The sequence below is a fragment of the Garra rufa genome, chromosome 7 (assembly GCF_049309525.1).
Source record: "Garra rufa chromosome 7, GarRuf1.0, whole genome shotgun sequence".
Taxonomy (NCBI): Eukaryota; Metazoa; Chordata; class Actinopteri; order Cypriniformes; family Cyprinidae; genus Garra; species Garra rufa.
Genome location: NC_133367.1, coordinates 7438519 through 7452038, shown reverse-complemented (window position 1 = coordinate 7452038; position 13520 = coordinate 7438519). Strand labels below are relative to the sequence as shown.

Genomic DNA, 13520 nt, shown 5'->3' with positions numbered 1-13520 from the left:
CGTTCATTAATCATTCAAATTTAAGTATGAGAGTGTTTTTCACGACAGTAAATATGTGTGATTTACACTGGGCTGTGTTTCAAACCCTATCGAGCTTCCTACTTAGTGCACATCATTTGCGTCTTCTCAACAGGCAGCTGAGCGTGTTTTTGAGACGCGTCCCTGCCGTCGCGGTGCATTGTGGGCTGCCGGAGGAGCGAAGGGTCAGATTGTCGCGATCATGGCCGCGGTGTGTTTCTCCTTGAGCCGATGCTCCGCTGCCGTTCACCGACCCGCGATAATGGTGAGAAACAGCACGACACGACTCACCAGATTCATCGATCAGATCAGATCCGATCATCAATAGCGACTGAGTTTGACAGCAAATGAGAGACAAAGCACAGCTGAGATGATCAGATCAGAGTCTGCTCTACAGAGACGGAGATTGGTCCTGATGGTCATCTTCATTGAGATTGTAGCACTAATACAACATATTATATCATATATTCAGTGTTGTAGCTATTATGTGCATAATATATGTGTGTGGGTCATGTGACGCAGTTTGGCTGTTTTATATTTGTGCTGTTGTAGTTGTCAGTAGATGTGTTTCCATTACAGGTTTAAGCAAAACTTTGGCGATATTTTATAAATGTCCATTTAAAAATGAGGGCGTTTCCATTAACCGATGTAATGCAACTAAAACCTATTTTTTTTCCTCATGGCAATGGATTTTTGTGGGAGTTTGGCTATATTTAATCAAATGTGACCTGTAAAAAAAAAACAAAAAAACATGTTTCCAGTGCTGTTTTGCAAAAAAAATATTACTATTTCGAATTGTCAACTTTGCAAAAACTCCCATATATTGCAAAAACGTTTTTACGCTCGCATGAGGTGTTTTTTTTTTATAGGCATTTTGAAAAAATAATATTTCGCAAAACAGCAATGGAAATGTTTTTTTTTCGCATTTAGAAGTCACATTTGATTAGATATAGCCAAAATCCCACTAAAATTCGTTGCCATGACTTATCGCCATAGGGAAAAAAATGTAGTCGCATAACATCGGTTAATGGAAATGCTGTTATTTCGTAATACTTACTAATCGACATTAGCTGCGCTTCCATTACCCTTTAAATGGCGAATTGAAAATCCCTCTAATGGAAACGTGTCAATTGCGCAAAAACTCCCATATATCGCAAAAACGTTCTTACGCTCACATGAGGTGGTTTTTTTAGGCAATTCAAAACAGAACTGGAAACGTTATTTTTCGCATTTACAGGTTGCATTCGATTAAATATAGCCAAAATCCCACAAAAAATCCGTTGCCATGACTTATCACCAGAGAAGACAAATATGTTTTAGTCGCATAACATCGGTTAATGGAAACGCCGTCATTTCACAATACTTTCTAATAGACATTTAGAAAATATCGGCAAAGTTTTGCACAAATCTGTAATGGAAACGCACCTAATTGCACAAAAACTCCCATATATTGCAAAAAAAGTTTAAAAGCATGAGGTGATTTTTCAGGCAATTTCGAAAAAGGAAGAATTCGCAAAACTGCAATGGAAACGCTTTTGTTTAAATGCATTTACAGGTCACATTCGATTAAATATAGCAAAAAAAAATCCATTGTCTTGACTTATCGCCAGAGCAAAAAGTTACGTTTCAGTCGCATCATTTTGCAATACTTTTTAATTGACATTTATAAAATATGGCCAAAGTTTAGCACAAATCTGTAATTACCCTTTAAGTTGCGCAAAATGAAATTGTGAATTAAAAATATGCCTAATGGAAACGCGTGAATTGCGCAAAAACTCCCATATGTTTCGTTTTATAGTTTTAGTCGCATAACTTCGGTTAATGGAAACGCCGTCATTCCATAATACTTTTTAATAGACATTTATAAAATATGGCCAAAGTTTAGCACAAATCTGTAATGGAGACATCAGTAGTGATGTCCTGAGGGTGTGCGCACCAGAGGTCAGTGTCTGTGTTCTGATTGGCTGTGGTCAGGCGGTGCGGTTCGCCCAGACGGCGGCGGCTCCCGCGGCGCAACCCAGAATCAAGAAGTTCCAGATCTACCGCTGGGATCCCGACAGAGTGGGAGACAAACCGCGCATGCAGACGTACGAGATCGACCTCAACACGTGAGTCAGCGCTGTCCACCCCAGTGTCCGTTTGTCTCCAGACTGGCTCTGAGAGCGTCTGCTGTGTGTTTCAGCTGCGGGCCCATGGTCCTGGACGCGCTCATCAAGATCAAGAACGAGATGGACGGCACGCTGACCTTCAGACGCTCCTGCAGAGAGGGTGAGAGCGCAGTCTGCGTGTGTTTGAGCCTCTACTGATGCGGTTTGGGCTCTAAATCTGGTTCTGTCCTCAGGAATCTGCGGCTCGTGTGCCATGAACATCAACGGTGGGAACACACTGGCGTGTCTGAACAAAATCGACACTAACACCAGCAAGGTGACCAAGATCTATCCTCTTCCGCACATGTATGTGGTCAAAGACCTGGTGCCGGTGAGTATCTGACTCTTGAAGGACCAGCTGTGTTTGGTCGGTCAGTGGGTTTGTGTGACGCCGTCTGTGTCCCGCAGGACATGAGCAACTTCTACGCTCAGTACAAGTCCATCGAGCCCTACCTGAAGAAGAAGGACGAGTCCAAACAGGGGCAGGAGCAGTATCTGCAGAGCGTGGATGACCGGCAGAAACTGGTAGAGTGAGCACATCTGGATGTGTGTGAGTGTGTGAGTGTGTGTTTGTCTGATGTGTGTGTCTCCATCAGGACGGCCTGTACGAGTGTATCCTGTGCGCCTGCTGCAGTACCAGCTGTCCCAGCTACTGGTGGAACGGAGACAAGTATCTGGGACCAGCCGTCCTCATGCAGGTCAGACCACACTCAACTCAACATCCCACATCTGGATGACCGTTTGTTCATCAGCTTTGGAGACGTGTGTCATTCCGGCACTCGCTCACCAATGGGTGCCGTCAGAATGAGAGTCCAAACAGCTGATGAATACACTCACTATCCATAACTGTGCAGAAAAAGTAACAAAATAACTCAATTAGATACTTGTCTATGGAGTAAGTTGATTACAATTCACAACGTTCCCCAAAATGCAACAAAATAACACGATTGGTCACTTTTCTGTGGAGTAATGTGATACTGTAACGCATTATGTCCCATAAAAAGTAACAAAATAACACAGTTGGTTACTTTTCTATGGAGTAATGTTATACTGCAACACATTATTTTTCTATAAAACGTAAGAAAATAGCAATTAGCTGCTTTTCTATGGAGTGACATGATACTATACTGCATTACTTTCCATAAAAAGTAACAAAATAACATGATAAGTTACTTGTCTATGGAGTAAGGTGAGATTGCAATGCACTACTTTCCCTAAAATGCAACAAAATAACATGATTGGTCACTTTTCAACATTACTTCCCATAAAAAGTAACAAAATATCACCGTTGGTTACTTCCCTATAGAACAGCATATTACGTTATATAATAGTAATAAAATAACACAATTAGATACTTTTCTATGGTGTAACATAATACTGCAATGCACAACGTTCCCTAAAATGCAACAAAATAACACGACTGGTCACTTTTCTATGGAGTAACAACACTGTTTCCATAAAAAGCAACCAAAAAATACAATTTGTTACTTTTCTATGGAGTACTGTCATACTGCAACACATTATTTTTCTATAAAACGTAAGAAAATAGCAATTAGCTACTTTTCTGTGGAGTGACATGATACTATACTGCATTACTTTCCATAAAAAGTAACAAAATAACATGATAAGTTACTTTTCTATGGAGTAAGGTGAGATTACAATGCACTACTGTCCATAAAAAGAAACAAAATGACATGATTGGTCACTTTTCTATGGAGTAACATGATACTATACTACATTACTTTCCATGAAGTGTGACAAAATATCACGATTAGTTACTTTTTTATGGAGTAGAGAGATACTGCAATGCATTACTGTCCATGAAAAGTAACAAAATAACTCCATTAGTTACATTTCTATGGAGTAAGGCAAGATTACACTGCACTACATTCCCTAAAATGTAACAAAATAACACGATTGTTCACTTTTCTATGGAGTACTGTCATACTCGTACGGCTTTACTTTCCATAAAAGGTAACAAAATAACACAATTAGTTGCTTTTCTATGGAGTAACATGATACTGCAATGCATTACTTTACAAAAAAATATTCCATATATTCAATTTCCTTCTATAAAAAGTAAAAATAACTCAATTAGTTACTTTTCTATAAATCAAGGTGAGATTACGGTGCATAAAAACTAACAAAACGACGCAATTAGTTGCATTTCTGTGGAGTAATGTGATACTATACTGCATTACTGTCCGTAAAAAGTAACCAAAAAATACAAATAATGATTTTTTTTATGGAGTAACACGATACTGCAATGCATTACCTTCCATAAAAAGTAACAAAATAACACAAGTAGTAACTTTTCTATGGAGTAACATGATTCTTTGCTACATTACTTTCCATAAAAAGTAACCAAAAAAACAATTAGTTACTTTTCTATGGAGTAACACGATACTGTAACGCATTTTGTTCCATAAAAAGTAACAAAATAACACTATTAGTTAATTTTGTATATTTGTATAGTAATGTCATGCTCTTAAAGCTTTACTTTCCATAAAAGTTAACAAAATAAGACAATTAGTTACTCTTCTGTGGAGTAACACGATACTGCAATGCATTACTTTCCATAAAAAGTAACAAAATAACACAAGTAGTAACTTTTCTATCAAGTAAGGTCATACTACAACGCATTTCTTTCCATAAAGTGTGACAAAATAACACGATTAGTTACTTTTTTATGGAGTAGAGCGATACCGCAATGCATTACTGTCCATGAAAAGTAACAAAATAACACAAGTAGTGACTTTTCTATGGAGTAACATGATTCTTTGCTACATTACTTTCCATAAAAAGTAACCAAAAAAACAATTAGTTACTTTTCTATGGAGTAACACGATACTGTAACGCATTTTGTCCCATAAAAAGTAACAAAAATAACACGATTAGTTAATTTTGTATATTTGTATAGTAATGTCATGCTCTTAAAGCTTTACTTTCCATAAAAGTTAACAAAATAACACAATTAGTTACTCTTCTGTGGAGTAACACGATACTGCAATGCATTACTTTACAAAAAAATATTCCATATATTCAATTTCTTTCTATTAAAAGTAAAAACTCAATTAGTTGCTTTTCTGTAAATCAAGGTGAGATTACAGTGCATAAAAAGTAACAAAATGACACAATTAGTTGCATTTCTAAGGAGTAAAATGATACTTTACTGCATTACTTTCCGTAAAAAGTAACCAAAAAATACAAATAATGATTTTTTTTATGGAGTAACACGATACTGCAATGCATTACTGTCCATAAAAAGTAACAAAATAACTCCATTAGTTACTTTTCTATGGAGTAAGGTAGGGCTGGGCGATTAATCGAAAAATAATCGAAATCGACATTCAGAACCTATAATCGTTAAAATTTTTCCAGGAAGATTATTTCAATTACTTTCCCTTTAAAAAACACAAGCGCTCCGTTCCGTTATTCCGCCGACATGTCGATGGAGAGCTTAAACAGTATTTATACAGTAAAAAGTATTTACAGGATATACAAGAGTAATTTTATTTAGAGGAGATACTGCTTATTTTCTACTTTTAATATGAAAAACATTGAAAATTATTTATTTTGTTTCCAATAGTGCAAGTTATTTATTTTCACTAATTTAAGAAAAATGTGACTTTTCGTTTTAAGCAATGCTTGCTTTAATTTCAGTTGTTCAACACTGATGTTCAATTAATAATCATAGATCGTAGATAGTGTGTTTCCTTCAATTATTTTAAAATCAAGTAATGCACCCTTCATCCAAAAATCTCTCGCTTGTAATATGTGAACATATTTACTGTACAAAACTTGTCAGTGAACTATGAGGGCAAAAAATAATTATTATATAAATATAATTAAATATAATTTTATTAATAAATAAAATAATCGTTCATTAATCGTAATCGGTTAAAATGTTCAATTAATCGAGATTTTGATTCTAAGACAAATTGCCCAGCCCTAGAGTAAGGCGAGATTACACTGCACTACGTTCCCTAAAATGCAACAAAATAACACGATTGGTCACTTTTCTATGGAGTAACAACACTGTTTCCATAAAAAGCAACCAAAAAACACAATTAGTTACTTTTCTATGGAGTAACATGATACTGCAATGCATTACTTTACAAAAAAATATTCCATATATTCAATTTCTTTATTAAAAGTAAAAATAACTCAATTAGTTACTTTTCTGTAAATCAAGGTGAGATTACAGTGCATAAAAAGTAACAAAATGACGCAATTAGTTGCATTTCTAAGGAGTAATATGATACTTTACTGCATTACTTTCCATAAAAAGTAACCAAAAAATACAAATAATGATTTTTTTTATGGAGTAACACGATACTGCAATGCATTACTGTCCATAAAAAGTAACAAAATAACACAAGTAGTGACTTTTCTATGGAGTAACGCGATACTGTAACGCATTTTGTCCCATAAAAAGTAACAAAAATAACACGATTAGTTAATTTTGTATATTTGTATAGTAATGTCGTGCTCTTAAAGCTTTACTTTCCATAAAAGGTAACAAAATAACACAAGTAGTAACTTTTCTATCAAGTAAGGTCATACTACAACGCATTTCTTTCCATAAAGTGTGACAAAATAACACGATTAGTTACTTTTTTATGGAGTAAAGCGATACTGCAATGCATTACTGTCCATGACAAGTAACAAAATAACTCCATTAGTTACTTTTCTATGGAGTAAGGCGAGATTACACTGCACTACGTTCCCTAAAATGCAACAAAATAACACGATTGGTCACTTTTCTATGGAGTAACAACACTGTTTCCATAAAAAGCAACCAAAAAACACAATTAGTTACTTTTCTATGGAGTAACATGATACTGCAATGCATTACTTTACAAAAAAATATTCCATATATTCAATTTCTTTATTAAAAGTAAAAATAACTCAATTAGTTACTTTTCTGTAAATCAAGGTGAGATTACAGTGCATAAAAAGTAACAAAATGACGCAATTAGTTGCATTTCTAAGGAGTAATATGATACTTTACTGCATTACTTTCCATAAAAAGTAACCAAAAAATACAAATAATGATTTTTTTTATGGAGTAACACGATACTGCAATGCATTACTGTCCATAAAAAGTAACAAAATAACACAAGTAGTGACTTTTCTATGGAGTAACGCGATACTGTAACGCATTTTGTCCCATAAAAAGTAACAAAAATAACACGATTAGTTAATTTTGTATATTTGTATAGTAATGTCGTGCTCTTAAAGCTTTACTTTCCATAAAAGGTAACAAAATAACACAAGTAGTAACTTTTCTATCAAGTAAGGTCATACTACAACGCATTTCTTTCCATAAAGTGTGACAAAATAACACGATTAGTTACTTTTTTATGGAGTAAAGCGATACTGCAATGCATTACTGTCCATGACAAGTAACAAAATAACTCCATTAGTTACTTTTCTATGGAGTAAGGCGAGATTACACTGCACTACGTTCCCTAAAATGCAACAAAATAACACGATTGGTCACTTTTCTATGGAGTAACATGATTCTATACTACATTACTTTCCATAAAAAGTAACCAAAAAAACAATTAGTTACTTTTCTATGGAGTAACGCGATACTGTAACGCATTTTGTCCCATAAAAAGTAACAAAAATAACACGATTAGTTAATTTTGTATATTTGTATAGTAATGTCATGCTCTTAAAGCTTTACTTTCCATAAAAGTTAACAAAATAACACAATTAGTTACTCTTCTGTGGAGTAACACGATACTGCAATGCATTACTTTACAAAAAAATATTCCATATATTCAGTTTCTTTCTATAAAAAGTAAAAATAACTCATTTAGTTACTTTTCTATAAATCAAGGTGAGATTACAGTGCATAAAAAGTAACAAAATGACGCAATTAGTTGCATTTCTAAGGAGTAATATGATACTATACTGCATTACTTTCCATAAAAAGTAACAAAATAACATGATAAGTTACTTTTCTATGGAGTAAGGTGAGATTACACTGCACTACGTTCCCTAAAATGCAACAAAATAACACGATTGGTCACTTTTCTATGGAGTAACAACACAATAAGTTACTTTTTTTTTATGGACTAACAACACTGTTTCCATAAAAAGCAACCAAAAAATACAATTAGTTACTTTTCTATGGAGTAACATGATACTGCAATGCATTACTTTACAAAAAAAATATTCCATATTCAGTTTCTTTCTATAAAAAGTAAAAATAACTCAATTAGTTACTTTTCTGTAAATCAAGGTGAGATTACGGTGCATAAAAAGTAACAAAATGACGCAATTAGTTGCATTTCTAAGGAGTAATATGATACTATACTGCATTACTGTCCATAAAAAGTAACAAAATAACATGATAAGTTACTTTTCTATGGAGTAAGGTGAGATTGCAATGCACTACTTTCCCTAAAATGCAACAAAATAACATGATTGGTCACTTTTCTGTGGAGTAATATGATACTATACTGCATTACTGTCCGTAAAAAGTAACCAAAAAATACAAGTAGTAACTTTTCTATGGAGTAAGGTGATACTACAATGCTGTACTCTTTTAAAATGTGTGAATTATTGTGATGTTTTGATGACTTTCATTCTGACGGCACCCATTCACATCCATTGATGAGCGAGTGAAGGAATGAGTGTTTCTGTAAATCAGCTAAAGTGTTTGTACCGCAGGCGTACCGCTGGATGATCGACTCGCGTGACGATTACACCGAGGAGAGGCTGTCCAAACTGCAGGACCCGTTCTCTCTGTACCGCTGTCACACCATCATGAACTGCACCAGAACCTGCCCCAAGGTAAGACACGCCTTCATCAGGAGACGTTTGAGCGCTGGACGTTCTTCTGGTGTTCTCATCAGTTCTGCTCCCGCAGGGTTTGAATCCTGGCAAAGCCATCGCCGAGATCAAGAAGATGATGGCCACGTATAAAGACAAGACGACGGCGTCGGCGTAAACGTCTCTCTTCATGAAGACACACCAACAGACACACACCAGCACACAACTGAGACCCATAAACCCTTGCTGCATCCAGTGGTTTCCGCTCATCACTCCATAAAGACACGCTTGTGTTTGTTTCAGAGATGTGGAGGATCTTTGATCCCGCTGTATATCAAATAAATACATGCTTATAGAACCTCTTCTGTCTTCACCGATTTCATTTCTGCAAAAACAAACAAGTGTTTGACAGACATTATAAATGTTTTTTTTAACAGCAAATCCGTATATTAGAATGATTTCTGAAGGATCATGTGATGCTGAAGACTGCGGTAATGATGCTGGTTATCACGCCAATAAATTACACTTTAAAAGATATTCAAATAGAAATCAAACGTTTTAAATAGTACAAATATTTCAGAAGTTTTCTGCTGTACTTTGAATCCAATAAATACAGGCTAGATGAGCAAAGGAGACTTGATAAAACATTACAAATATTTTTAAGTATCTATTTGTAGAAATTAGTAGTTTACTAATTTGATTAAACTCATTATTTTAAGTAACTGAAATCGTAATCATTGTTAGATTAATCGATTGTCAAAATAATGGTTTGTTGCAGGCTTGCAGCCCTACTTGGCATGATGATTAAACAATAAAAATACACTGAAATAACAACGAATCAAACTTTAATATTTGAGCTGCGTCTTAATCTAATTTTCATCTTTTATTTATGATTTAAATAAAAATGAGTGTTTTTAGAAACACTTTTGAAGGAGAATAATGAGCTACTCCATAAAAAGTCAAATCATCGTTATTTCGATCTGAGGAAAACTAAAGCCGTTGATTCCGTTATTCGCCCGCGAGAGGGCGATGAGAGTCACGTGATGAGCAAACGGCACCAACCCAACGAAAATAACCGATTTAAACACAAACTAACAAACACAAATCTGTGGAAATACGCTTTATAAGCGTTTTATATTTATATTTTAATTTAAAGTCAAATTAATAATTTTATTCGGGCATTAATAAAATAATTGTACTTTATTGTGGGAAACCTTTACTTTACTATATTCCAAAGCATTATATCACACTTTCTTTCTTTCTTTTTTTTTTTTTTAAACATTTTCTGGACCAGTTAGTCTTAGCAAAAGCCAAAAATACATTGTATGAATCATAATTATCGATTTTTCTTTTATGCCAAAAATCATTAGGATATTAAAAGATTGTGTTCCATGAAGATAGTTTGTAAATTTCCTACCGTAATATATAAACATTTAATTTTAAATTAGTAATATGCATTGCTAAGAAGTTCATTTGGCCAACTTTAAAGGCGATTTTCTCAATATTTTGTGAGATTTTCAAATATTTGTATTATTTTCGAGCTGAGGAAGCCGTTAATTCCGTTATTCGCCCACGAGAGGGCGATGAGAGTCAAGTGATGAGCAAACAGCACCAACCCCACGAAAATAACCGATTTAAATACGAACTAACAAAAATAAATAAGTGGAAATAGGCTTTAAAAGCGTTTTTTATCCAATGTTTACCTTTATAAAGATCAGAGTCATACTTACGGTTCTGGATGAGGTTTCATAATCCTGTCAGCACAGCGGGGAAGACACGTGGGCGGAGCTTCTCTGAGTGGGCGGAGCCAGAGGCGGGGCTTAGCTGAAACTTCAGACACGCTGACTGAGATCTGAGCATCACTCGAGGAATAAACGACTGAATTAAAGGTGAGCAGATTCATTCCTAATGTTACATAGAGTGTGTTAATGTAAACCCCAGAGCTCAGAAAGAGTGTTTTACATAAGTAATGCATGTCATACTTTTAATTTAAAGTGCAAATAAAGCTCGTTTAAACAACAGTTCTACAGACGTTAGTGCAAATGATGAGAAAAACATGGTTTAGTGGATCATTTGTGTGTTTTCAAAGTTGATGGGAGTCTGTTGTTTTGCTCTTTGGTGGAGGAAGGGCAGAATTACAGCCAGGGGCAAATGACAAAACAGCCAATACAAACACAGAAAGAGACACAGAAAGAGTGTTTAAAAGAGGAACGAACAAAGACTGTTATGTTTTTATGAAACGAGAGAGTTAAGAGAGTTAATGAAGAGAGAGTGTGTGTAACTGTGTGTTTAAGTGTGTGTTTGTGTGTTAAAGTAAGTGTGTGTGTGTGTGTGTGTGTGTGTGTGTGTGTGTGTGTGTGTGTGTGTGTTGGGGGAGGGTCTTTAAGGGGGTTTAATGACTCCCAGATGTGAGCCGCAGCATATGCTTCAACACACACACACACACACACACAGAGGAATGTCTGCACACACACTTAAACACACACAGACAGACTGTATTTACATTGAGAGTGTGTGTGTTTCTGTTAAACAGATCAATATCTGTGTGACGATTCATGGTTTGATATTACAAGCTGAAAAAATACCACTTTAATGGAAGCTAGTCTCTCGCTCTCTGAATGACGACCTCGTCTCACCGGGGGTCAGAAGAAATGAGAGCGAGAGACAGACACAGAGAGAGAGAGAGAGAGAGAGAGAGAGAGAAGAAGGAAATTAATGGTACAGAAAATGGCTTCTAGGAAAGGAGCCGAGAGTCAGACAGGAATGTTTTGCGGCCGCACGAGGGTCGTTTCTGAGAAAAGGAGAAAAGGAGAAAAGAAATGAGTGCATACTCTGAGCAAAGGAGATTTGGGGCCACTGCGGGACAGAGACACACAGATAATGCTCTTTAAGGAGAAATACTGCAGGTGAAGAGGGGACAAAAATAACTAATAGTTGTCACGTTACTTATTCAGGTGATTGATTACTTTAATATTACAAGTTTTGTAAAATGTTAGGTTTAAATATGCAAGTGAGCATTATTTAATGAAACATGCACTCAATTGCATACATTTCTAGTACAAAAATCTAAACACTGGATGAAGTTTATTTGTTTTGACATTAGAGTCAAATAGATTTTGGGAAGTTCTTAGTCATGCATATTACTAATCAAAAATTATGTTTTGATATATTTACGGTAGGAAATTTACTAAATATGTTCATGGAACATGATCTTAATATCCTGATGATTTTTGGCATAAAAGAGAAAGCGATAATTTTGACCCTTACTATGTATTTTTGGCTATTTCTACTAATATAGATGTGCTACTTAAGACTGGTTTTGTGGTAAAAAAAAAAGTATGAGAATAAAGTCAAAATGTTTCAAGAATAAAGTCAAAATTTCGAGAGTAAAGTCAACATTTTGAGAATAACGTCTAAATATTTCAACAATAAAGTAAAATTATGAGAATAAAGTGAAAGTTTCAAGAATACAATGCTGTTTTAGTGCCACATAAAAAAAAAAAAAAATTATGAGATTAAAGTCATAATATTTACATAATAATGTAAAAAAATTGTGGGAATAAAGTCGAATTTATGAGAATAAAGTTGAAATTTGAGATGAATTCGAAATATTTTGCAAATAAAATAAACATTTTGAGAATAAAGTTAAAATATTTCAACAGTAAAGTAAATATTTTCAGAATAAAGTCAAAGTTTCGAGAATACGATGCTGTTTTAGTGCACATTAAAACAAAATAAGATTACGAGTCGCAATATTATGACGAAAAATGCGAACATTTACGAGAATAAAGTCAGATATTATGAGATAAAGTCTAAATATTTTAAGAATAAAGTCGAAATACTTATACAATAAGGTAAAACTTATGAGAATACAGTCAAACTTTACAGAAAAAGTAAAAATTATGAGAATAAAGTTGAAATATTTCGATAATAAACTAAAAATAATGAGAACAAAGTCAAAATATTTAAACAATAAAGTCAACATGTTTTGAGAGTAAAGTCAAAATTTGGAGAATACGATGCTGTTTTAGTGCCACATTAAAAAAAATCTAAGATTACAAGAATAAAGTCGTAATAATATGAGATAAAGTCGAAATATTTGAAAATACAATCAAAATTGAGAATAAAGTCAAAATATTTAAACAATAAAGTAAAAATTAAGTTTCGAGAATAAAGTTGAAATATTTCGAGAATAAATTATGAGAATAAAGTCAAAATGTTTTGAGAATAAAGTCAAAGTTTTGAGAATAAAGTCAAAATGTTATGAGATAAATTTTTAATATTTTGAGAATAAAGTAAAAATTATGGGAATAAAATTAAATATTTTGAAAATAAGGTCAAAATTTGGAGAATATGACGCTGTTTTATTGCCACATTAAAGAATAAAAACAAATCTAAGATTACGAGATTAAAGTCATAGTATTTCAAGAATAAAGTCAAAGTTATGGAAATAAAGTTAAATATTTTGAAAATAAAGCCAAAATTTCGAGAATAAAGCAAAAATGATGAGAATAAAGTTGAAGTGTTTCCACATTTAGACTTTATCATAATTTCACAAAATACAAC

At 34.0% G+C, this 13520-nt stretch overlaps 1 protein-coding gene and 1 long non-coding RNA gene across 2 annotated transcripts in view; both read left to right on the top strand.

Annotated features, from left to right (window-relative positions):
- The first annotated feature begins 167 nt into the window (after window positions 1–167).
- sdhb (succinate dehydrogenase complex, subunit B, iron sulfur (Ip)) lies at window positions 168–9313 on the top strand. Its single transcript, XM_073844785.1, has 8 exons — window positions 168–283; window positions 1993–2126; window positions 2201–2286; window positions 2360–2496; window positions 2574–2690; window positions 2762–2863; window positions 8853–8975; window positions 9052–9313. The coding sequence occupies exons 1-8, from the start codon at window positions 221–223 to the stop codon at window positions 9130–9132; spliced, it is 843 nt and encodes a 280-aa protein (XP_073700886.1). The 5' UTR covers window positions 168–220; the 3' UTR covers window positions 9133–9313.
- A 1467-nt stretch (window positions 9314–10780) lies between these two features.
- The window catches only part of LOC141338314 (uncharacterized), a 5240-nt gene continuing 2500 nt past the window's right edge, over window positions 10781–13520 (top strand). Inside the window, exon 1 of the long non-coding RNA XR_012355822.1 lies at window positions 10781–10843. This is a non-coding gene — a long non-coding RNA (uncharacterized lncRNA). The remainder of the gene's footprint in view (window positions 10844–13520) is intronic.

Bases quoted from the DNA above. Each gene is read 5' to 3' on its own strand.
- sdhb (XM_073844785.1), top strand. From the start codon at position 221: ATGGCCGCGGTGTGTTTCTCCTTGAGCCGATGCTCCGCTGCCGTTCAC. The intron at 2,287-2,359 runs GTGAGAGCGCAG...TTCTGTCCTCAG, and splicing joins CAGACGCTCCTGCAGAGAGG to GAATCTGCGGCTCGTGTGCC. The intron at 2,497-2,573 runs GTGAGTATCTGA...TGTGTCCCGCAG, and splicing joins TGGTCAAAGACCTGGTGCCG to GACATGAGCAACTTCTACGC.